The sequence below is a fragment of the Branchiostoma lanceolatum genome, chromosome 1 (assembly GCF_035083965.1).
Source record: "Branchiostoma lanceolatum isolate klBraLanc5 chromosome 1, klBraLanc5.hap2, whole genome shotgun sequence".
NCBI classification, from domain to species: Eukaryota; Metazoa; Chordata; class Leptocardii; order Amphioxiformes; family Branchiostomatidae; genus Branchiostoma; species Branchiostoma lanceolatum.
This window is the reverse complement of record NC_089722.1, coordinates 22,887,428-22,910,917: the sequence shown is the minus strand read 5'-3', so window position 1 is coordinate 22,910,917 and position 23,490 is coordinate 22,887,428. Positions and strand designations below refer to the sequence as shown.

At 40.0% G+C, this 23,490-nt stretch overlaps 1 protein-coding gene across 15 annotated transcripts in view; it reads left to right on the top strand.

Moving 5' to 3' along the window:
• The window catches only part of LOC136442136 (unconventional myosin-XVIIIa-like), a 127,369-nt gene that overhangs the window by 9,980 nt on the left and 93,899 nt on the right, over positions 1-23,490 (top strand). The window contains exon 1 of one of the 15 annotated variants that reach the window (XM_066438857.1): positions 16,026-16,115. The exons of 12 other annotated variants lie outside the window; for them this stretch is intronic. In XM_066438857.1, the coding sequence (XP_066294954.1) occupies positions 16,041-16,115 (75 nt within the window). In that variant the 5' untranslated portion in view covers positions 16,026-16,040. Of the gene's footprint in view, positions 1-16,025; positions 16,116-18,049; positions 18,146-19,433; positions 19,497-23,490 lie in introns of those variants that run through there. 2 more of the 15 variants (XM_066438848.1, XM_066438876.1) reach the window with 2 other exon arrangements.

The window sequence follows — 23,490 nt, the reverse complement described above, 5'->3', positions numbered from 1 at the left end:
TTTGGGAGATGAGAGTAGGTAACAATTGCCTGTTAATAACCTTGTTCAGGTCCGTCTAAGGGCAGATCCCTACCGGGCTATTGGACCCTCTCTGGCTGACTGGACCTTCTCTGGCTAGCATACTACGATTTTCGCGCCCGGTGTGGATCTGCTTGGAGATTAGTCAGCCATTAGTTTATTTTACAGAAAGGTGAGCTTGACTATCTCGAATGGTGGCGTCATTAACAGTAAACCATCGGTGTTTGAAAGGAACAAAAGATGTTTTGAACTCTCCTCGCAGACACTCCGCAGGAACTGTTGACGTTAGTGGATACACAAAGGCAGACCCAAACTTTATTCACGAGTCACCTCGCTCAAGGTCAAGTTTGTTTTGATCCGACTGAGCCCATTGTCGGAGACAAAAAGTGCAGGACTAATGAAGTTTCTCCGGTTTCCTCCTGACAAAGTGTTACCCCCTGTTGATGAGATAAAAGTGGCTGAACTTCTGGCTTTGGTAACATTACTTGTTCTCCACAGAAGGGATGTTATGGAAACTAGTGACGTCTTCGCATGGACCTCTTTCTCTGACGTGTGTTCAGTGTAAACCACGTTTTTCACGCCTTTATAGACTAAACAGAAACGCTTGTTTAAGATGTTTAGATGTCTAAATGCGTCACATGGAAATAAATGGAAGTGTTTGTTTTGTGAGTGATACATCGTGATTTCATGTACCCCGACAGTAATCCTATTGATTTCAAGTTTAGACATCTGTAAACAACTTGACCTTCAAGTTGACGTCTCTGAGAACCATCTAAAACAAGTAAGCATCCAAACAAAGGGAAGTCTTGTTTCGAGTGATTCCAGTTAGGTTATATCAAGAATGTTGAACAATGCGAGAATTTTGCTCTTAAATTAATTTTTGTTAAGATCCTGTAATCGTGTGTCTCTAAGCTAAGACTCTAACCGGGGTAATAATTTTGGCCATGTCATTCAGACCAGTATTGATTGGAGTCCAAGGTCTACTGCTGGTTCATTTATTGTCATAACTCCCAAATCATGAAGGAGAGAGAACTTTGGTATATGGCCATGTGATCTCAATCTTAATGTACATTGTATTGTCCTTTTGCACATCATGTATATTAGCAGATTCCTGTATCTTGTTAGATGATCTTACAGTATGTGCTCAATCATGGAAGAAGATTGTTGATTGCATTTTACTGTTTTTCAGTAAAATTAAGTTGTAAATTTTCAGATTGAACTCCTGGCCTTGGCTTTTGTGTACATGCATGCATCATGAAGGCTGGCTATTGATACCAATCACGCAATAGCATGAATGCTTCAGATGACTTTTGTTATGATTTATGATATCTACCTATACAAAATTGCCTTAATGAATAAATGTGTATATGTAAAATGATTTTTCTTAGTGGTTCCCAGTCTTGCTTGGGTGGCATACATGTAGATCCTCAAGACCAAGTTTGTTCAAACGCTCTTCAGCTGCAGGGCCCACAGGGTAAACCTGCCTTATCAAGGGGTATATCACACCTAGCTTGTTGCAGGGGTCGCATACTGCTTAAAGGGCAAAGTTCTCACAATACATTCCTGTTGAATGATGTCATCCAGTGGATTGGTGGAAGGAATAACAGGGTAGGAAGAACCAAGGAGGTTTTTAAACCTCCTTGTTGGAAAAATCAACAGTAGCCTCCCCATAAAGTTATTTCCAGGTCAAATGAAGTATTTGTCAGTGAGTGGTTCTAGGTTTGTAGGATGTTTGTCAAAAATGCAATTTAATGATCTACCTACATTCATGATTGGTATGTATGGATATGCTTACCATTTTATGTCACAAAGTCAAATTTCTTACATTCTGGTTCAGAGCACCAGGGCCATCCCAAAGGAAAAGGAATTGGGTCGAGGAGGGGGGTGGAATCCATACCGACATTTTGTGTAGCCTTATTTCAAAGACCTGTTTACAAAATGTACCATTGAAAGGTCAGAGACCTCCCACCCTGCCCTAGAAGTTTTGTTTGCACTTAAGGAGTCAGGCCCAGTCTTAAATATCACAGTCTCTGTGTAGTAACAATATATAGAACAGAACTAGTTCTTAATACTGATCGATATCTTGAATGTGCTTGAAGCATATGTTATTTTGAAGCCACATGTTGGAAATATAAGGCAAGACACAATAATATTCTCACTTACAAATTGTTACAATGCATGACACTACTACTGTGAACTTACAGTTTTTGAGTCATGGTTTGTAAATTGGACTTGGGTAAGGCTAGAACAGAGGCCATATCAATATGTATTTAATTTTTTTGTGGCAGCTGACTCAGAACTCTAGGAAAGGAATTCAAGGTCTTGAATAAATCAAGGTTATTCCAGCATTCCACTTTGAGGTGTTACCCTTAACCATAGAACAAAGAAGTAGGCGATAGACCATGTAAATTGTGCCATTGTCTGGTGATTCAAAAATCATTGGGAGCTATTAAGTGTGAGTCAATATGGTCATTGCAAAGGGCATTTTTGGTACTTTGTACTAGGAGGTAAAGGTAAAGTTACTCATAGGATTAAGAATATTGATTCTTTGGGCAGTGACAATAGTAAATTGATGACCCTGAAAGATTGTACACCTGAAATAAGGAGAGCTTGACGATTAAGTACTGTTTAAAATGGCGCAAGAACAGATTATGACTGACTTTATAGTTGTTTCAATTCTATGATATGAACATATCATAGGTCTTCGGTGTGTCCAGTCACTCTAGTGGAATTATAAGCTAAAGAAAAAGACGTGTAAACTTAGATTTGCATTGTTTACAACACAGGTGGATAGTTCTTAAACTTTAAAGCCTTTAGCATTTACAACAGTCATAAACTATGATAAAGGTATGCAGGAAACGCTTTCTTTGACCTGTACTGTTAGAGTTACCATTAATTGATATCACAACTTTATTCAAACCATTGAAAGATGATAACCAGTAAGTATAACCATCAGTGGCAAATTTTAGCAAAACTTTTCCGTGATGATGTTTTGCCCAATCAATGATTCAAAGCTTGAGCTACATTGTATCTCTCGGGTGGAGGAAAGTACAATGTACATGTACTGGCGCAAGGAAAAGAGACACCACACGACAGCGATACACACTCTCAAGCTCAAATCCAAGACACGGAGGGCACTTGGCAGGAGGGATGGATGTAGACACAGTATATATTTGCCAACAAGCTGTGAAAGTGTTACTGCACTGCTGGGCACATTGACACAGGCATTCCTCCCATTCCTCAAACACATAACACTCCTAATGTTGGCTGTATTCTCTGTGCCATTAAAGTAATTCCTACAACCACGTTTTTCCACATATTAAAGTGAAATCACACTTTTTTCAGCACATTCACAATGAGATCTGCCAACAAACAATGATTATACATGTATTTAATGATAATTCATAAATACCATTATATGAGGTCCAATGCAGTTCATTTTTATTTCATTGTAATGTATAACTGTTATGTTCAATAAATGTTGAAAAGATGTAGTGTCCTAGCTATTCAGTGTCGTGATCCGCCCTCCCTCATGGATGTAGTGGAATGCAGTGGGAACATGGTTTGGCATTGGTCCGAACAATAACTTCCTCATACTAGCTGCTCCACAAATAGCCATGGCTAACATAGCTGCTCCCAGTCAATGGGTTTCTGTATTTGGAAGTGCAGGGCTTTTCAGGTCCGAACACACAGGGCGGACAGGTTGTAAATTCTGCTTGGTAGATTGGTCGTGCCTAAGGTAGATTCAAATCGTGTTTAAGGGTTGAAATCACTTTCAAGACCCCAAATAAAACTGCTGGAAAAGGGAAAGAACAAACTTTCACTGTTTATGGCATTCAATTCTAAACTGGCTAAGGACAAGCAAGAATATACATGTACATGACACGAAGGGGGTCTTGCATTGGGGGGGGGGGAGGGTTGTAACTGAATGATATTTCATGTACCTTTCAGGGTCCCATTCTTTCCTTTCCTGAATGACATGCAGAAGGTTTAAAGAAAACATATTTCAAGCATGTCTGTGTTTATTGACTTATAGTCAAACAGTCTTAGTCAACACACATGGACAAGGCCATCCTGGTGTTTGTGTGATAAATACTTATTTGGAAAAGCTGGCCTTTCCCAGTAATGCACCTATCGATATAAAACCTTATCCCCTCTAGATACCCACTGTAAGTGTTTGCAGCAGCTTAGCCATGTTAAAAAGCACTCAAATACTTAAGAATATAATGGCATAAAAGTTACCTGAAGGACAATGCAATGCAAAGGAAAATTTTAGACTGATAATTTCCAAGAACTTGTTTAATAGCTAGGAGCAATGAACTTGGCAAATAAGAATGTTCACTGTATGGTGTGACATTCCCCCTTATGTCTGGCTGCTATTCATCTAGTCTGTTGGGTACCAAGTCATCCTGTCTATCTGAATGGAAAGCTTTTAGTTACCTGTTGTTGTCTCTTGAGCTTCTCCAGTCTACTAGCCAAGATAACTCAGGGCTCGAAATACTGGGTGCATGTGCACCTGTGTGCACCCAAAATTGGACCTGTGCACCTAATTTTTGACTGTGGGTGCACCAGTGCACCTAGATATTTTTGTAGGCTATAGCATAGGGTAAAGGTACCATTGTACACTAGTAAACAGTATCAGGAAAACAATGGAACCCCTTGTTGCACTAATCTATTTGAATTTTGATGTATTGTTTGAAATTTGATTACAGATAGTGAAATTCTTGATTACAATTATTAGAGCATTAAACTGTTATCATGTTTTGGTGACATTCAACTTTATCTTATGTGGTGCACCCAAATTTCTTTCTGTGCACCTAATTCTCTGGGTTGGGTGCACCAGTGCACCTATTTCCAAAAATGAATTTCTAGCCCTGTAACTTGATAATGAAATAAAGATAACACTTACTGTTACACCTGTCAGAAATATTCAGACCAATTTTTATAAAATGACTGTATCTTTATTGCGAAAGAATGTTTTGACTTCTGGAAAACACAACCATCTTCTTGATTTGTATACTAGTATAATGATGGCCTGTCAGTGAACTGTACACTGTTTAATGAGGGGTTGAAGGACATGTGGTTGTATTGACAGTGTGTTTCACATCCAGGTTCAGTATTAACCATGTGTGGAATACCATGTGTCTGAGTTGTCCTGTCTAACATGTTACCAGCTGTGTGGAGTCATATAGAATGACAAACAAATATGGAAACTACTGGTGGTTAAGGAAGTATTTATCATAATCATCAAAATGGGTCAGAGTTTTTAATTGTAGATGGATACAGCTATTTTGAAAGACTTAGTGTGAGTTGGACCATTGTTATGTGCATTTTTACCTTTGCCAAGAAGGTTATGTTTTCAGCTCTGTGTTTTGTGTGAGTGTCAGGCTGCTAGTGTGTTTGCATACGAAATAACCTTAAAAGTTGTGGATGATGAATCTTTATTATATTTGATTAGATTATGGGCCCCTTAGTGGTCTTCTAAGGTACTACAGCAGGGCTTCCGGTTTTGTATTCTAGACATGCTATTGTGATGATTTTTAAAATTATGAATTATCTTAAGGACACATTGTATGCGACCTGGAACCATCCTGAATGAAAATAGGTGGTATAAATACACTGTAATAATCCGCCTCCTACTTGACCATATCTATAGCCCTATCCCTAGTGTATTATTGTTGCCTTCCAAACTTGGTTACACTGTTGGCAGGTTTCCAGACTGGAAAGTTAAAACAGGTTTGTAGCATTGATACATCTCAGAGGGATGACCCTGGGCTGGGCTGTCTAGATTGTTGGAATAGCTGCAGTCCTTGAACTTTAAAGATAGGAGTAGTCTGGCCATATATGAGCGGGATGCACTGGTCACTGTGGTCAGTCTTGGGCTACAAGTTGGTCACTTGGCCACATGGTAGTTTTGATATGTAGGAAATTCAACTTGGTAAAAAAAGTGACATTCTTTAAATTTTGCTCTCATTCCCTTTTGTGATTTTTGCTATCAGAAATTATCCGTGGTGTCGGGAAGGCAAGCCCAGGCATTTTATTTTTCAAGCGATGTAAATGTGATTATTAATGTGAAACAAATGGAAACTGAGCTGAAATACCGGTTGTTGGAACTGACCTACTATAGCCTTGCCCTTTTGTGGGATGAAAAATTGACCATTGAAGTCTGACATGAGGAGATATGAGTGTTTGCTCTGGAAACCGTACTGGGGTAAAATAGTAAAGTTGTCAAGTTCTCCTGAAGTGAGGTTCTCTTGTTGTCAAGGTTGGCCATGTTGATTGGGGTTGGATGTGCCATATATGTCGCCAAAGTTTTTTTTTGTAATGTTAGATTGAGTTCGATGGAGATTTGCATCTAACCTTAACCTTCTACCTGATGAGTAGCTATTGGTTACAGGGTTAGACAGCAGGGAGAAGGTTAAAGTTAGATGCAAATCTCCAACAAACTCAATCCAGCATAACAAAAAAGAACTTTTAGGTATAACAACACAGATGAATGGAGAACCAGTTGATACAGAAAAGGGGTCTGTGGTCAGGAGGGCCACGCCTCTGCTGTGTGCCCGTGGTGACCTCTGGTGACCCCTGTGGCATGCCCACTGCAGCTACTAGTGTTACCCAGCCTAGTGTCCCCCAGCAGGCCTGTCAACAGATCAGGACACATCCTCCTCATGCCCCCAGCAGGTGTCAAGTCTACCTAAACACACAGCTGGGAATGAATGAATGAACAAACCCTGGTCTGTCCACAGTAGTCTCTACCAGGCTCCATAGGTCGCTGGAGAAATAGTAGAAATTGGCCAAAAAGACAGATGACAACCTAAGGTTACAAAGTATGCACCCCAGCCGGCTGACTCCTCTAGTATGTTATATGTCTTTTTGGCCAATTTCTACTACCTTCCCAGCGACCTATGGAGCTATGTCCTATGTCCTTACATGTATAATACAGAGGAACAACTGGGAAAAGTAAAACCTGACATGTAGCATACATTCATGTATGTAATCCATCTTTCCAGCTGGAAATATATACTGTATCATTTAATATCATCCTTGGTGAATCAGATCTTTCGAGAGAATTTTTTATGATTTTAGGGTTCTCGTTGTTGACATTACAAACTGCTGTATTCCTTGTAGACAGTTAGGACCAGACAGACTTTACAGCAGTTATTAGGTCCCTTGCTACAGAACTGATAAATAGCATTTTTATAGGGATAGGTCCTTGGTCCCAACTTGATATTGTCAAGGGAACTTTGTGGTCAAATCAGTAAAAGGAAACATTCAGACTGAAAATCAGGAAAACCACAATTTGTTGAATTCCCAGCTGGAATGCCTCAGACTGTACTACTAGTGTTACACATGATTAGCAAGGCTCAAGAACTTCTGTTGTTTTGCAGGAAGAGGAAGAGGAAAAAGAAGAGATACATTGTAGACTTGTCGAAAAATAGGCCGTTTTCATTTCATTTGGTGACTGGTCAGTCTATTTTGTTCTTTACTGTCCCTTTGAAACATTTCAGATGTTTGTCAAAGTGTTTCCTTACCAATTACTATTCTGGCTGCAAAATGAATTTGTCTTCAAACATTTACTGTAAGTCTTGAATTTTTCTCTGTAGTTTTATTTTTGCAGTTTTCGCAGTGACCCTTCCACTATGAATTCCTGATGTCTCCCTTGTAATATGACTACAGTACAGTACTAGAAAATTGTTTCAGTTGCAAGTTTAAAGCACAGAAGAAAAAAACAAACATTCTCCCTTTTACTGCGAAATAAAAACCCTGGCAAAATTAAATGTAATTTGACTTCTACAGTACTATATTGGAACAGTATGGAATGAACTGCATCTAGATTGAGCTGTCTGTTATATGGTAATGAGCATTTCAACCCTTTGCCAAACAGAAATTAGACCTTAGCTACCCTCCTGGAGATGGTATGGGGAGCCTTTTAGTGAGGAATGTACAGGGTTGGTAAGGGTCAGCAGCTCTAAGGAGGGAGGTTCTGATATCACTCCTCTCAAGTGGGTAGTTTAGTCCTGCCAGGCTTGTCAAGCTGATAGATGGCTGAAAATAGATTTAGATGGATGGCCGTGAAAATTTGCTGGTTGCATTCTGTCTACATTGTAAAAGTTTTTCTCACAGGTCTCTCATTTGTTACAATATAGACCTGATGTAAGATTTTGTGTGGACTCTATGTCTTGACCCCAATCATAACAGCTCTCTTGTGGGGGTGGGGGGTGGTCCTTTTTTACATGCATACCTTGCTACTATCAAGTTTAACAGTGTGATTTTAGTAGGGATTTTTCCAGGCCCCATTCACTAACTGCTATTGATATGTATATATAAAATCTTTTAGTAGGCAGCCATTGATATTAATTACATGTTCCCACTGAATGATTAAAAACGTCTGCACTTAATGGTAAAAAAAGTTGAAAAATGTGTTTTTGTTTTGCAGTTAGTTGCATTTGGAAACTTTTCTGTCACCAATATCTACAAGACAAACCAGGCTTGTATGATATACACACTGTTGCCGGTGTTATAAAGTCTTCCAGTGATAGAGACTAGGGCTAGGGTTTGCCCTGGATTATCTTTTCAAGCTGTTACGATATTGAATGTACAGAAGACCAGGGTTTCACCAAGGTTCATCTGGCCTTGTCCAGTCATGATGTCATCTGCTGTCATCTCCTCTGCCATAGAAAAATAAAGAGAATATCAGTTAATCCCAAGTCCATGATGTTAAAGTGTTGCACCTGTTTGGAGTTAAACTATCGACCTTTGGTATGCCCAGGTCTATCTTGGAAACATAGATGATTGATGAATCTGATGATACATGTAGAAGAGCTTAAACCATCAGTTGGTCTTAAAAAGCTTTGAAGGACAAATGACAAATCAGGGATTTTCGAAATATCTTTTACGAACATACGTATATGTATCTTTTGTTTGATGTACATTGTATTGTGATGTATGTGCTCTCTCCAGATGGTATTTATTGTAAGAGGATTTTTCCAATATTTTTCTGTCTCTTTTCAAATTCACTAAAGAAAATTCTTAAGATTGATGTGATTTTGACTTAACAGCCGTGTCATGTCAATTGTAGCGAGCCATATTGTGCATAATGCCGTGTCAGAACTGTCTACTGCTAAAGATTGTCATTTTCTGCCCTCTCTTTTGAAACACAGTCCAGCTCATCTTGTCAGATGCGATCCATCACCTTTTGTCTTTACACAGTTTGTAGGTCATGACAAGTTTTGTTTTCCAGAGTGTTTTGTTGGAAAGACCTATACAACAGCAGGTACATGCACACACCTTGTCCTGCATGAAAACAAACCCGGCCTGCTTTTGGGGTCCCCCGAAAGTACGAAATGGAACGAAATGGAACGAAATGGAACGAAATGGAACGAAATGGAACGAAATGGAACGAAATGGAACGAAATGGAACGAAATGGAACGAAATGGAACGAAATGGAACGAAATGGAACGAAATGGAACGAAATGGAACATATGTAACATTATGAAATGAAATACCAGTAGATAGCGAAATATAAGGAACGTTGTAACATTTACAGTAGACGGGAACAGGAAGCAAATACATAATTTAACGTGTTTTATTTCTTGAATCTGTTTGATAATAGTAAATACAACGTTTTTGCCCCGTTTGTGTGGCTAGATTCTTCCCTGAAAATGGGAGCGCAGTGTGGAAAGAGATCCACCGCTCTTCCTTTGTGTTTACCAACGATCTGCAAGTGAACAGCTGAAAATAGCAGGGAAAACAAGCAAACGGAACTGAGTATCGAAGTAAGGACTAGATTATACAGAAGTTGGTGGTAACATTGCATCTTATAATTCACCAAGAGAGCATGAGGCAAGCGTAATTTTATTATTTATACAGCGTGTTTGCGTGTTGAAAATGGAGCCCCGCATGTAAATGAACCGCCAATGTTGCCAGCGCATCGGAACTGTGCACGTGGGCCGGCGTGCTACCGACAGGTTGAATCAAACTCCGACTTCCAAGTTTTATTTACAAACGGTTTTAGTCCATAACAAGTACGTAGCTGCATATCTCCGCAACAACGATTTTTATACAACCAATTGTTCGGCTGGTCGGCTGTCGGAGAATGGACCCTTCCGTTAATGATATGCAAATGCGGCTCTGCGCTGTGCCACCAATGTGACATTTCACACTCCATTCAATCACGGACATGGACTGAGAACTACCTCTGAAGACATTTCTGCTTCCTTGTTCACGACAAAACAAAGGGAGGGTGTGAACGTGCAGGACATGTATTTCACAGTCCACACAACACGCAAACACGCTGTATAAATACAGTCAAACCTGCCCAAGGCGACCACCCGGGGGACCAAGCAAAAACGGTCGCGATGGACAGGTGGTCGCCATGAAGAGGATTCCACTCGCAACATGTCTCCAGGTCGAGGTGTTCAAATACAGTGTACTACGTAGATGGATGGAAAATTATGTGATTTTAGACAGTATGACCCCCACCAGGTTCAATTCTAATAGACAAAAAGATCCTACGAAAATTACATTTTCCGTTATCGTTGTAATGTTTGTATATCGTTAACGTTACATCGTGCACAAATTTTCGTCATAATTTTGACTACAAAACAATGTTTGCCTTGATGATCTGTGCGCAGCGCCCTCTCGCACATACGCACATACAATAGAAGTTTTAAGGCTTACGATAAATCCCTTTTGACCCCAGCCTTTTTTGGGGCGCCGATGGATAAAAGGGGCAAAAGGTTTGCGATCTGACAACTGAAGATGAACACGGAACGGTGTGATTTCGTCGCGCCGCGCCACACCGCCAAGCTCTGTGCGACCGCATCGAAAGGTAAGTCAGTGCACGGCAGAACGCAAAGCGTCCAATAGAATACATAAAAGTTTGTGAGATTCATGGAAATAAAAAGAAAATAAGATTATCAATTTTCATCAATAACGAGAGTATTTTAAATGTTCATACACAGAAGCGTCGTGTTTTACAAAGGTCAGCGGTACGCCAAACTGGGCCGTGCCAAAACCAAGATGGCGACGGGACCAAGAAACAACATGTTTCGCCCGATGTTTTGCCCGCCGCGAAGTCATTTTTCGGCGGAATTTAGTAAGATACGGACACATTTTTGTTGAAAATACAAGAAATGGCTACTAATTTCTGTGACATCTGACTTTTGGACGCCATGCACTATGTAATCGTTTTGAAAAATGAGCTTAAACCGAACCGAGCTTGCGGTAAACTATAAGATTACGACGGGCACACCAACATCGATATCAAAGTATTCACAAACATTTGTATTTACAATGTTTATGATTGAGGAATCAATGCTATTCCATATATTTTTGTCCGTCAAGGTCTTAGAATCATTTCCGCCAAATCCGACAGCAAAATGATCCGATGTCACCACACGCTTGGAAATGAGGCGGCCGCCATGGGTAGAGATTGTGCTCTTTGCGGTCCCAATTCGTGGCGGTCGCGGTCGCGTTGGACGGGTGGTCGCCTTGGGCAGGCAGCTTAATGCTTGTGCCTATGGAGAAAATTTTCGGGACCGAGAAAAAGCGGTCGCCATGGCCAGGTGGTCGCGTTGAAAAGGTGGTCGCCTAGGCAGGTTTGACTGTAATGAAATTACGCTTGCCTCATGCCCTCTTGGTGAATTATGAGATGCAATGTTACCACCAACTTCTGTATAATCTAGTCCTTACTTCGATACTCAGTTCCGTTTGCTGGTTGTCCCCAGGTCATTTGCAGATAGTTAGTAAAATCAAGGAAGAGCGGCCGAGCTCTTTCCACTCGGCGCTCCCATTATCAGGGAAGAATGTAGCCACACAAACGCGGCAAAAACGTTGTATTTACTATTATGTCATACCTGGGCCTGATACGGGTGTTCCGGACCGTGTGATAACTATCCGGATCACATAGGGTTCGGAAGTGTTATCACACAGGCTTCCATAGAATACTTCGAACGCATTTCGAGCGCGCCGGTTGTGCGGCCGTCGGAAATTCGAATACCGGATTCGGAGATTGGAATCAATGTTGCTACAGTTTCTTGTTCGAGGACACAAAACTCCCTCAACTTCTGGCCCATTCCGCATTGAAATGTATGTTTTCTCGGGTGGGTATGACCAAGGTATGACATAAATAAAATACAACACGTTGTATTCCGCATCACCCTCGGTCCCAGCCCTCCCGCGGGTCGGATCACCCTCCGGCCTACGGCCGTCGGGCGATCCGACCCGCTGTCGGGCTGGGACCTCGGGTGATACGGAATACCCCGTGTTGTATTCTATATTTATAAAACAGATTCAAGAAATAAAACACGTTATATTATGTATTTACTTCCTGTTCCCGTCTACTGTGAATGTTACAACGTTCCTTAGATTTCGCTATCTACTGGTATTTCATTTCATAATGTTACATATGTTTTAGTTCGGTCCATTTCGTTCCATTTCGTTCCATTTCGTTCCATTTCGTTCCATTTCGTTCCATTTCGTTCCATTTCGTTCCATTTCGTTCCATTTCGTTCCATTTCGTTCCATTTCGTTCCATTTCGTTCCATTTCGTTCCATTTCGTTCCATTTCGTTCCATTTCGTTCCATTTCGTTCCATTTCGCACTTTCGGGGGACCGCGCTTTTGTGTACAGTAAAGTCTGACTAGATCCTGGAACATTTGCTGATCAAAAACAAAGTTAGTAGACAAATACATGTAGCACTGCCAGTGAAATTTATCAGATACACTAGGAAATACATTCGTTTTCTGCAGGTAATATTGTGAAAATTTTGCCCATTGTGACAGCTGAGTTTCATATGGTGGACTTCCTCTAGTCTAAAGCCGAATGACCATTCAATGAAGTTTTGTTTTGATGTAATCTATTGTCATTATGTTGTTGATATGTCACCAAACAAAATAGTGCATGAAGGATACAATGGTTTTGTTGACCTTTAGAAACATGACTGAGATAGCATGATAGAGAAAATGCCAGCAATGATTTGTTGGTTTGTTTTGTTTCATCCTCACATGCTGATGGAAGATTATAATCTCTTGTTAAATGTCAAAAGTCTACTTGTCACGTAATCTTGCACCGTATCATGGCCACTTCAGCTGTAAGACAAACTACAAAGCAGAAATAAACTTTCATGATGTAGGATAGTTTCTGATTTACGCTGTTGGGTAGAAAGAGTCTTGCAAGCAAATTAGTTTGTAGGTAATGCTTAATTCTCTGATGAACTCCAGCAATGTATGGATTGTTATTTAACTTATTATCAGTATTATATTTCGTCCAAACTGTTGTCATAACATGTTTTATGAAGGTTAGACATCCAGGAGCGAATATAATATTTCAATCAAATTTAAAACACTGGACAAATGTTTGAGAATTACAATTTAGAGTTAATTAGAATATTAGTTGTCATAACATTACAGTATGTCTTATGCTACATTGTTGGGTATTTGGATGCTTCAACACCAGTGAATGTCCAAGGACCCTGCTGACGTTATGTAGGTGTTTGCTGTTGATTACAAGGTTAGGCAGCAGGAGGAAGGTTAAAGACCAAAATACTTGTATGGTGTAGAGGGTACAGAGGTGTGAGCAGGTTGAAGGTGTTCCTGCCACCCACATACCACAGTGATGGCATGACTAATCACTTCTCCACCCCACCACTGACCTAGCTGCAGGGCCTCGGGCTCAGACATGGAGATAGCCTGGATACCAGACTGTTTCAAGGTCTGCTCCATAGCCTGGATGCCAGGCTGTTTCCAGGCCAGCTCCTCGGCTCTAGGGCCAACATGCCCGAAGAAAATTTTCCACAGCCTCCCCCTAAGTTTATATAGATCCTGAAAAGAACTTGGGGAGAGGCTGTGAAAAATTTTCTTTGGGCATGTCGGCCCTAGAATTGAGGAGCTGGCTTGTGTTGGCTCTTGAAACATTGGCATCTAGGCTAACATGATGAAGGCTCCATGGGGTATGTCCCGTGTTTTAGGGCACTATCATTGGGTTGAAATAGGGGCACACACCCAACAGCTGCTTCTCCAAGTTTCATCCCATAGCTATTCTAGAAAGTTGAACGAAATTGGAAAAGAGCTAAGACTCATTACAAGAGCAGAGACTTCAATCTGGATTTTAATCCAATAGAATATATATCCATTGCAAATAGATTGGCTATGAAGAATGCAAACTTTGTAGGACTGTAGTTTTAATAGCAGGAAGAAAAAGAATTTATATTTACTGTAGATAAGGAAACAGAAAGTCATGAACTCATTTATGATATGGGTTGTCTGCCAACCACGCAATACGTGTCTCTGTCAGCATAGCAGCAATTGCCTCTTTATCTGGGGTCACTTGCAGTGTCCCCCAACAGTCTGTACATGTACATGTAGGACACACATTCATCAGCATATAGATTATTTTTGTTTGAAGAAAGTCATGAGGAACTAAATGATATCTTTTCAACAGCCCAGGCGTTGACCCTGTGTACGTGCTATTTTGTTTTGTTGCCCCTTGATCAAGTACAAGAAAAAGTTAAGCAGTAACTAAATCAACATGGGAGATTGAGTCCAAAAGAGTATCACTGTCTTTTTACAATGTGTAATTCAGCAGAACAAATTGTCTTATTGAATGTCACGGTTCGTTTTCTTTATCTTCTTTTGTACATCTCAACTGGCAAGTTATTAGAGCAAGAATTCTTGATTGTGCCTCCCCCTATCATGGTAGATCCTGGGTTGTTGCCAACAAGAGGTGATAGGTCAGATACAAGAGTCAGACTAATCCACTTTGTAATAGGAGTGCGCAGCCTGCTTCTTTAGTTAGGTAAATATTGAAGGTCTATCAGTTAGGCAGAACATACCACTTACTAGGAGCCATGGCACTGTGTTTAGCTAGCACTTCTGGTTAACTCTGTTATAGCCTTTGATAGGAAGTCAAAATAAGGGATTAAGGCTAATGGCCAAGTAAGAAGTGTTTGATATAGGGATTTTACAGTAGCAGCTTTGGCCAGGGTTCATGTAAGGTAAGAGCACTAACTCTTCAAATGTCAGGGTTTGATAGAGCTGGGCCTGTGACACTTGGATATTAGTTAAACATAAGGTCTGCTGCTGGCAATATATTTCTTCTAAACAGCTTTTTCACTCCAAGATTAAAACAGTTAAGACTCCTGGTCAGACTCTTTAGAAACCTTTCAGTTATCATACGTGTATATACTGTACACAAATGTTTCTTTCATGCGTATCACTTCTTGCAGTTTCTTTGGTGTATTTGATCCTCAAATGGGTCCCTTGTAAAAGGATTCTCTTCACAGTGCTATGAACGGAGCAAACATTAAAAATGTACAAATAAAAGGCAAACCTAAAATTTCAGATCATTTACAACCTGAAAAGTCTAACGTATACTATTTTCAGCACAGCTGTTTTGGCAGCTCAGACAGGATTGTGTCCACAGGTGCATTGTGGATGCCTGACCTGACACCTGGTAACTCAATACTACAATTTCCCAGTCTGTTTGCTTTGTCAATGGGTATGACCAGGGGCTCACCAGGGGTTTGGGATAAGGATGTAGATATGTGTATTAAGGTTTATCTGGATGAAAGCTGATGTGCCAGCTCGAAGAAAGTAAACTTTAAGGTTTCTTTGTCAGTTTGACAGTGAAGAAGTCATCATCATCGTGAAGTTTCTTTCGTTGTGTGATATTTCAAGTGATGAAATTATAACTCAGTTTACAAAATAGACAATTTTCTACCAAGACCCCCCTTGATGAGCCTCTAAATAGATACCTTCTTTTGGTATGCAAAGCGTCACCCTTGTGCAAACGGACTCAAAACAAGCTGGAAATAAAAGGAAATCCATGTAGTACGAGCCGCTAACCCTGTACCAGTGACCACTACCATGGGCAACCTCTAACAGGCTACAAGAGCGACAGACAATGCTTACAAGATACCGCAAACAACTGGTTTGTTCTTTACAAAACTGGAACTTCTCTTGAGGCACTTGATGTGACAGTGCACAGTGTTTTGTTTATACGAAGATCGGTTGAGTTCGTGATGACAGCAGCTCACCTGTCCCCCACCTGGAGGAACAGGATCCTTCTCCACGACCATGACACCTGTGGATTCTGTGTAAGTAGCTCCTGTTGGTAAGAGGATTTCCTGGCTCCATCTGGGCCAAAAACATGGTGATCCTTTTCTCTCAGGCAGTTGGTTCTAAGTTGCACGATATGGTATAACTGTAAAGAGATGCGAATGAAATGGTAGCTTCTTTGTATTGCTCATATTCATGGCTTGTCAGTACTTTAAAAGATTCCTACATTGTAGGGGATATCCCACTTAGTTGAAATGTAGAAAGTGTGTGGTAGACATACCTTTTGCTGCAGTGTCTCTATACCCTACATGTCACCATCATTACATGGACAGGGTGTGAGAAACATTTGTCAGTGTTATCTTCAGAATTGCGGGCTGCCAGAAATTGAAATTGTCTTCAAGGACACATGTCAAGGGCAAAGTGTAACAATAGTTTTTGCCTGCAAAGTACAGGTTGCAGGCTAGTATTTCATGCTTTGAAAGACATAGACCCCGTTCACACTCATTTTTTTCAATCGCGATTGAAGTATAATCGCGATTGAATCGATCCGATCGCGATTGATTTTTTCAGTGTGAATGCTCCCGATCGCGATTGGATCGATCCGATCGCAATTGTTTCTGAGCCACCTCCGGAGGTAGTTTGGGGAGGATCAATCGCGACCGGATCCAATCCAATCCTATCAAATTTTGAGTGTGAACGCAACTACGATTCATTCCATTGCGATCGGCGTGTATTTCGGCTTGTTCCTGGGGTGGGAATCACCAATCGTCGCTTCGTTCACGCTCCCAGATTGTCCTGTCTACAGCTCTTGCCGCGTTCATTACCTGTATTACAGCTAGGCTAATATACAAAAGCCTTCGTCGTTCACGCCTTATCGCGATCATAGCCCGCCGATTGCCTTCCCTTCCACGGCTACAGAACATTCTCCAAAAGTTTGGTGGACTCCTGCCATTTTGTAGCAAGCTACGACGAACCGTTGACCTCAACCTATGACCTCAAATAATAAGCGTGCCTCAATCGTGCTTCAATCGCGATCGGATCACGGCGTACTTTAATCCACTTGGCGAAAAGCAGTGTGAACGCAAAAGTTTTTTTGCGTTCAATCGCGATCGGATCGAACAATCGCGATTATACTTCAATCGCGATTGAAAAAAATGAGTGTGAACGGGGTCATAGAATAAATCACTGTCATGGATACTGATAGGAAAGTGTTTGTGCATAGACAATTGGATTCGAAAGGCCTAGCTCTATAATAGCTCAGCATATGCTAAGTTTTATCTACTAGTACTGGTAGTAGGAGTACAAACTATCAAATACAGTCGCATTACTGCACTCATCAGTTTTAACGACTTTTAAATCTTGATAGATTTTTTTGTACTACATCTGTATCAGACACATTATCGATTATGAGTTTCCGCATTAGCAGCTCATAATTGCTATTGATTAAAGCATTTAGAATTTATTGTATCAGTCAGGAGATATCTACATCAGTGTTCAGATAAGCCATTAATTTTTTGCACCACTTTTTGCCATTCTGCTTTCCTTGATATTTTTTGTTAGCATCATTTAGCTGTGGTGTTTAGTTGCTATAGAAATATTGGATGGGTAGACTACAATGCTACCAACATGTAAAAACACTTCAATATCAATTACACACAAAAACGTAAGTACCCCATCAAGTACGCTCTTAACAGCTCTTTTGTTTTCCTTTGCATCTAAAAATGTACAAAATCAATGAAACACAAGCGCTGATCATACAGTATGTCTGTAGCGTCTGGTGGGGCATTATAACTTGATTATCACCGGTAATTAACCCTGTAACGTTTAATGGCCAGAGGCTATGGCGAGGACAATGATCGCTTCACACATGCAAATTAGCTGAGAGTGGTCGATTTTTCCCGAGCGGTTGAATATGAAAATCAATGGAGAGCATATACTGCCTGCCATTACATGCTGTGTGAGAGGCTGATCTGACAATGGTGGGGACATGTCACTGGGACTGGGGTACGCCAACCACTGGGAGTATAGGATCTTCTGTGATCACCACAACTGTCTCATCTGTTTAAATGTAAGTCTAGGTATTACACATCTCATCGGACAAATCCACACCGTCTTTGACCTTGTACAGCCAGAATCTGACCTTCATGGTGACAGCTTTGGCCGATTTTTAGATTTTTAAGCGTCACGACAAATTGTTAAACACTCTATTTAGTGAGGTTGAACAGGTAGACTGGAAGACGGATATCTCACTTAAATCAGAAGGGCGGGGTTCTAATAGTTTTAACCAGGTTCACATTCAGTGACCTGAAATGACCTCGCCAGCTTTGGAATGTGTTTGAAGAGATGGCAGTCATATCTAGATCTGTACACGTAGCGTAAAGTTTACGAACACCTCATGGATTATGAATGCTACTCAATACAATGTAAGGACGACATCTGTGCTGTTGGAGATTTGAAAGCGTCAAGGTTATCTTTGTAATGTTAACAGAGGTGGGTCGGTCTTTATGTTCTGCTGTAAACTGTGACATGTTCTGAGTAAAGTCTGTATGTCCTGTGTTAATCAACTAACAACTATTTATGGACCATAGCTCACTGTTAATATTACAACAATCTCAGTAAAATTAACATGATATGTAGAAGAACATTTTGGCCATATTTACATGAACATGTACCAGACACCGAAAAAAGATAAGATCCGTAACTATTCAACGAGTATGGAGTTAAGTCATGTTTAACTAATGCCTTTTCAAAACATTCCTGTACAGTGATAACAGTACATTGACCTCTATATATACAACTTAAAGCATATACTATTCACAGAAGTATGTGTACATCAATTGTTTGGGATTCTATATATTCATATACTCAATATATTTATTTCATTCAAGTCACATCCAACTCAACTTACCAATGGTGTCAAAAGTACTGACATTACTTAGACATTTGTACACGTGATTGCTTTCGATGTAAGTGCAGTGTCAATTCCCGTCCTTAATAGCCCCATCGTAGCTTTGTCCTTACTATTTACATTGAAACTAATGGGTTCATCAACCTTGCCACAGTGCTGTTACCATCAAATTACAATGCCCCATTTCTTTGTAATGTCACCCCACCCACCACTGGTCTGCTGATATGGTATGTGGAGATGTGTGTTTTGTTTATTGGGCCAGTTTATATCAACACATCAGCAGGTTAAGGTGTGTTATCTTAGTGCAGGTTGTACAAGGGAGGGTCGTGAAATGACAGTGTTCAGTTGGTACAGTATATCCGAGCATGATCATGCCCAAATGTTTGTGAACGTCATGCTTGTTTGAGATTTTGAAGCAGACGTACACTTGTAGCATCAATTAGAGAATATTGGAATAGTTTCAATGTCTGAAGAGGCGAAGGGAGAGATTTTGCTGCATGTTTTACCCAAGGTAGGCAGTGATTTTGTGGTGTGTGTTTCATAGCACATTTGTATGAAGTCATATTTTATTTGACTTTAAAGCATCAGTTTTGTTTCATGTGTTCAAGTTGAATTTGACATGTTTGACGTACATTCTGTTAAGAGGGACTTTGTTCCCTTAATTTTTGCTCCATAATTACAAGATTACGAATTGTTGTCATTTGGTACACTACTTGATGATACATATCTGCTTTAGGCTATATGCCTTACAAGAAAATTCTGTTGGAATGAAGTGAATTAAGTATGGGTATGGTTCTCAAGTGTGATCTATCTTTGGATACGCAGTGGGTTTCTCGCAATTTAGTTAATGATTGACGAAGATTACTTAGTACTGTTTAAGCTATGACAAATGAACACAACTAACTTAAGCATCGTTACATTGTACCATAGATTTCGGTCTCAGTTTTTCATTTCATTGTATTATCTTCAGCTGTTTGGTTTGACATAAGGCACTCAATTGGCATTGCACTAACTTTTAAGTTTTTATGATTATTTGATTGATCTCAAAGCAGATGTAAGGAGGCAAATGGTTAAAAAAGTGCAGTACAACATGTTGGAAAGAATGCTGCAAAAACGGGTGTTTAACACTGAGAATGAGCCTGACTCTTACATCTGCTTGGAGATTATATGTGATATGATCAGGGTGTGCTTGCCAATGAAATTCCAAGGAGTAGCTTGTAAGACAAAGTGATTTATTTTCTGCGAAATGTTTCCACGCCCAATAGAAATGTCCTGCCAAATTCCGTTGTTATGAAGTTGGTTGATGAAACCTACACTGCTGACACCATAATTTGATGATTACGAACACTGTTTAACTTGAGACTTGTAAAGTTAAACCTTGTTGTCATGTAACAGTATGGCATCGGCACTGTCACTGTGCTTAGTAAACTCAAATCAAAACATCAAAATTCTTTCACACAACACGCATCCTTGTCCATATGGGTGGAGCTCCTACAGAATGTGACATGACTACAAGGCATCTCAAAATACACATAGAGTTTGTCAGATACATTCTCAGCCTTCAGCAAATAGAAACATATTTCTGTTCAGATCTATGGTACCAGACGCAAGTATCGTTACTTAGGAAGTTAAGATTATACTAATTCAGAGTTTCTGTTTAATCTGGTATCATTGTTAATGTTGACAAATGGAAGGAGCTTGCCTGGCTGTATTTTTAAGCAAAGCTATCCTGGAAATGATGCAGGTATAGTAGATGTATTTTGTTTGTCAGTTTTTCAATTTCTCAATAAGGAATGTTGCTGCATCATTGATTGTCTGGAACATGAACTTTTATGTACAATATTTTCCTTATTATAACATTGTAAAATTTTACTGAAGTGTAGGATAGTAGCGTACTATAGTCTTAGCTCAGTGCATGTTGTAGAGAGATTTTGGAATATAGTAGAGGAAGGATCATGTGTATGTACCATACTTCAGTTGTGCTTGCAGTTCCTGCCTCAGGCTGCAGTTATGTAGCAAACTGTCAGGGGGCGTTGTCATATTTGTTGAGGTTTTGGACAGCTTTGCAGGATCTGTCAATCACCTGGATCTATTTAGCTACACTGATCATTTCACTTTTCTTGGGATGTAAAAGGACTCGAAACTCCAGTCATTGGCGTAGCTAATTACAGTTCACTTTGATTAACTGCTTGACAGGAATACTGACAGAAATAACCTATAAAATGTTTTTTATTTGTTGACAGTCATTGATCAAGTAAATCTAGACTTCTGAGAACTGCCCCATGTAGTAACCACCCTGAAATTATTTAAAGAAAACCAATTAAGTCTTCCTGACAGGATGTTCCCGCCTTGCTACGACTTCAATACAACAAAATAGCCGACTCACCCACTCAGGCAAAGCCCACAAGAACAAATATTTGTCGGGGCCTTTTCTGTTTGGTCCGACCCCTTTATCTAATGGTGTGTGCCATGCCATTGAGATAATGTCACCCTGTTGCCCTTGTGTATTCATCTAGTCTTCTGGTAGTTGCACAACAGCAGGCTTACCAGAAATGCAGGTTAGTTTTGTGCATCCTTGTGAATGATCAGCATCTTGTGTTCTCATTAACATGCATATTCAATGATCTTGTTTGTCTGTGTGTGTCCATATGTTTCTGCAACCATACAATACATGTACAGGGGTTGTAATGGTTCACCTTTGGTGTAGGTTTGTTGAATCGCTGATAAATTGTGAAAGATTTATGAACACTGTTGTGACCTGAACAGGTTTATCGTCAATGATGCAATGGTGGGATTACTTTGTTTTGATCGCACTGTGTGTGAATTGTTTGTGTGTGTACGAGTAAGGGGGATTGGTGTGTATACTGACTAAACTGTTTTAGTTATGTGTTTGTCAGTACTCCATTTATTGTTTTAACAGTTAGTTGTTACGAACGTTGTGCTTCATAACAGTTACAGGAATTCGGGGGAAAGTTGGGTGTAACCGCAGGTTTGCCACGTAGAGGGATTTAGAGCTAAATTTGTATTTGTAAGGCATCTTTTTTTAGGTTCTACTGGACAATGCTAGCTATAGGAACTCACTGTAGCATAGATTGTTTGGTTGCCTGTCAGTTCATTTTGCAGAAAAGTTTTGCAAAACAGTAGCATCTTCTATATATAGATCATGAAACGAGGAAGTTTGATGTGAACTAGATATGCATGATTCAATGAAAACAGATCATACTGCTTCTTGGTTTTCCACACCAGTGGCTTGTGTTCAGTCAAAACTGAAGGTGTTTCGGCAGACTGTTTGTTTTCTCCAGCTGGGATTCCAGTAGTTTTTACTGGTACTGCCCCAGATAACATGGCAGATGAAAGCTTGAAACTGGATCTGTGCCAACAGAGACATCTACTTACCTTTCATGTGTACTAAGAAACAAGGAGCTTCTAGTACTTTAGAAAAGTTTGGATACCAAGTTAACACTTCATACTTTGCAACATATACACATATAAAAAAGGAAAACGGAGGAAAGAACGTAAGTTTGCAGACGTTGTCTGAAATGCTTGAGCTGCCAGGAAATGGTTTAGCCCAACCCCCATGGTGTGTAGGTATTTAATTAGGAAGGTTTATTTGTTCCACAACAGGTGAGGCTTTTTTCTCCTATTTGCTTAACCTTATTTCTCCAATTACCCCTCCTGGCAGGCTGTCTAGAGGGATGATTTAGTGCTACCAGCTAACGCTGCTCTTTTTCTTCTGCCTGGATCTCGGTTGTTGCATCATGACTTGGTCAGGTGGAACATTTTACCAAGGAGCCTTGATTTTACAAATCTTTCAGGTCACTTTGGGTGGCGATTATGCTGACATTGTGTATTGGACCCTTTATATGTAAACAGATTGAGTCTGAGGTATCTTGTGTACAATTGGTATGATTAAGGTTGTACAAACAGCCTTTGTCCATTTTGGTGGGTGAACGTCCAGGTATTTTAGAACTTCACCCAGGTGTGCCATGTGGTAAGCAGCGCCCCCTGACTTGCAGTACCTTTTCAATTGTAGTGGACAAAGAGACGAGAATGCAAGTGACAGTTGAATTACCCTTATTTGGAGGGGCTTCCTAATCTCATGAAGAACAGACAAAATCTATACAATTTTATCAGTTGAAAGAATTCTTTAAAGGGGGTTTTGTGGGTTTCCTGACACAGTTTAAAGATTGATTTCTGAGATTCAACTTTAAGTAATTTTGTCATTCCTTTGATTTTGGATGATTTCTTTCAAATTCTGAAATTGTTCATGGTCTTGTAGTCTTTTTTTTTCAAATATGCATTTTTTCTGTGTAAATGTGCTTATCAATATTCTGTTATCCTTTAGATACATCAATATTTCCCTTTAAATGACATCTAACATTTGGTAAGAATTCCTTTTGATCATACTGTAGTGTGTTCGTTTCTTTCCAGTGTTGACAGTTGAGCATAAGCTCAGCTTATGTAAGGATAAACGTTAATTTTCCCCTATAAAAATACACATGTAC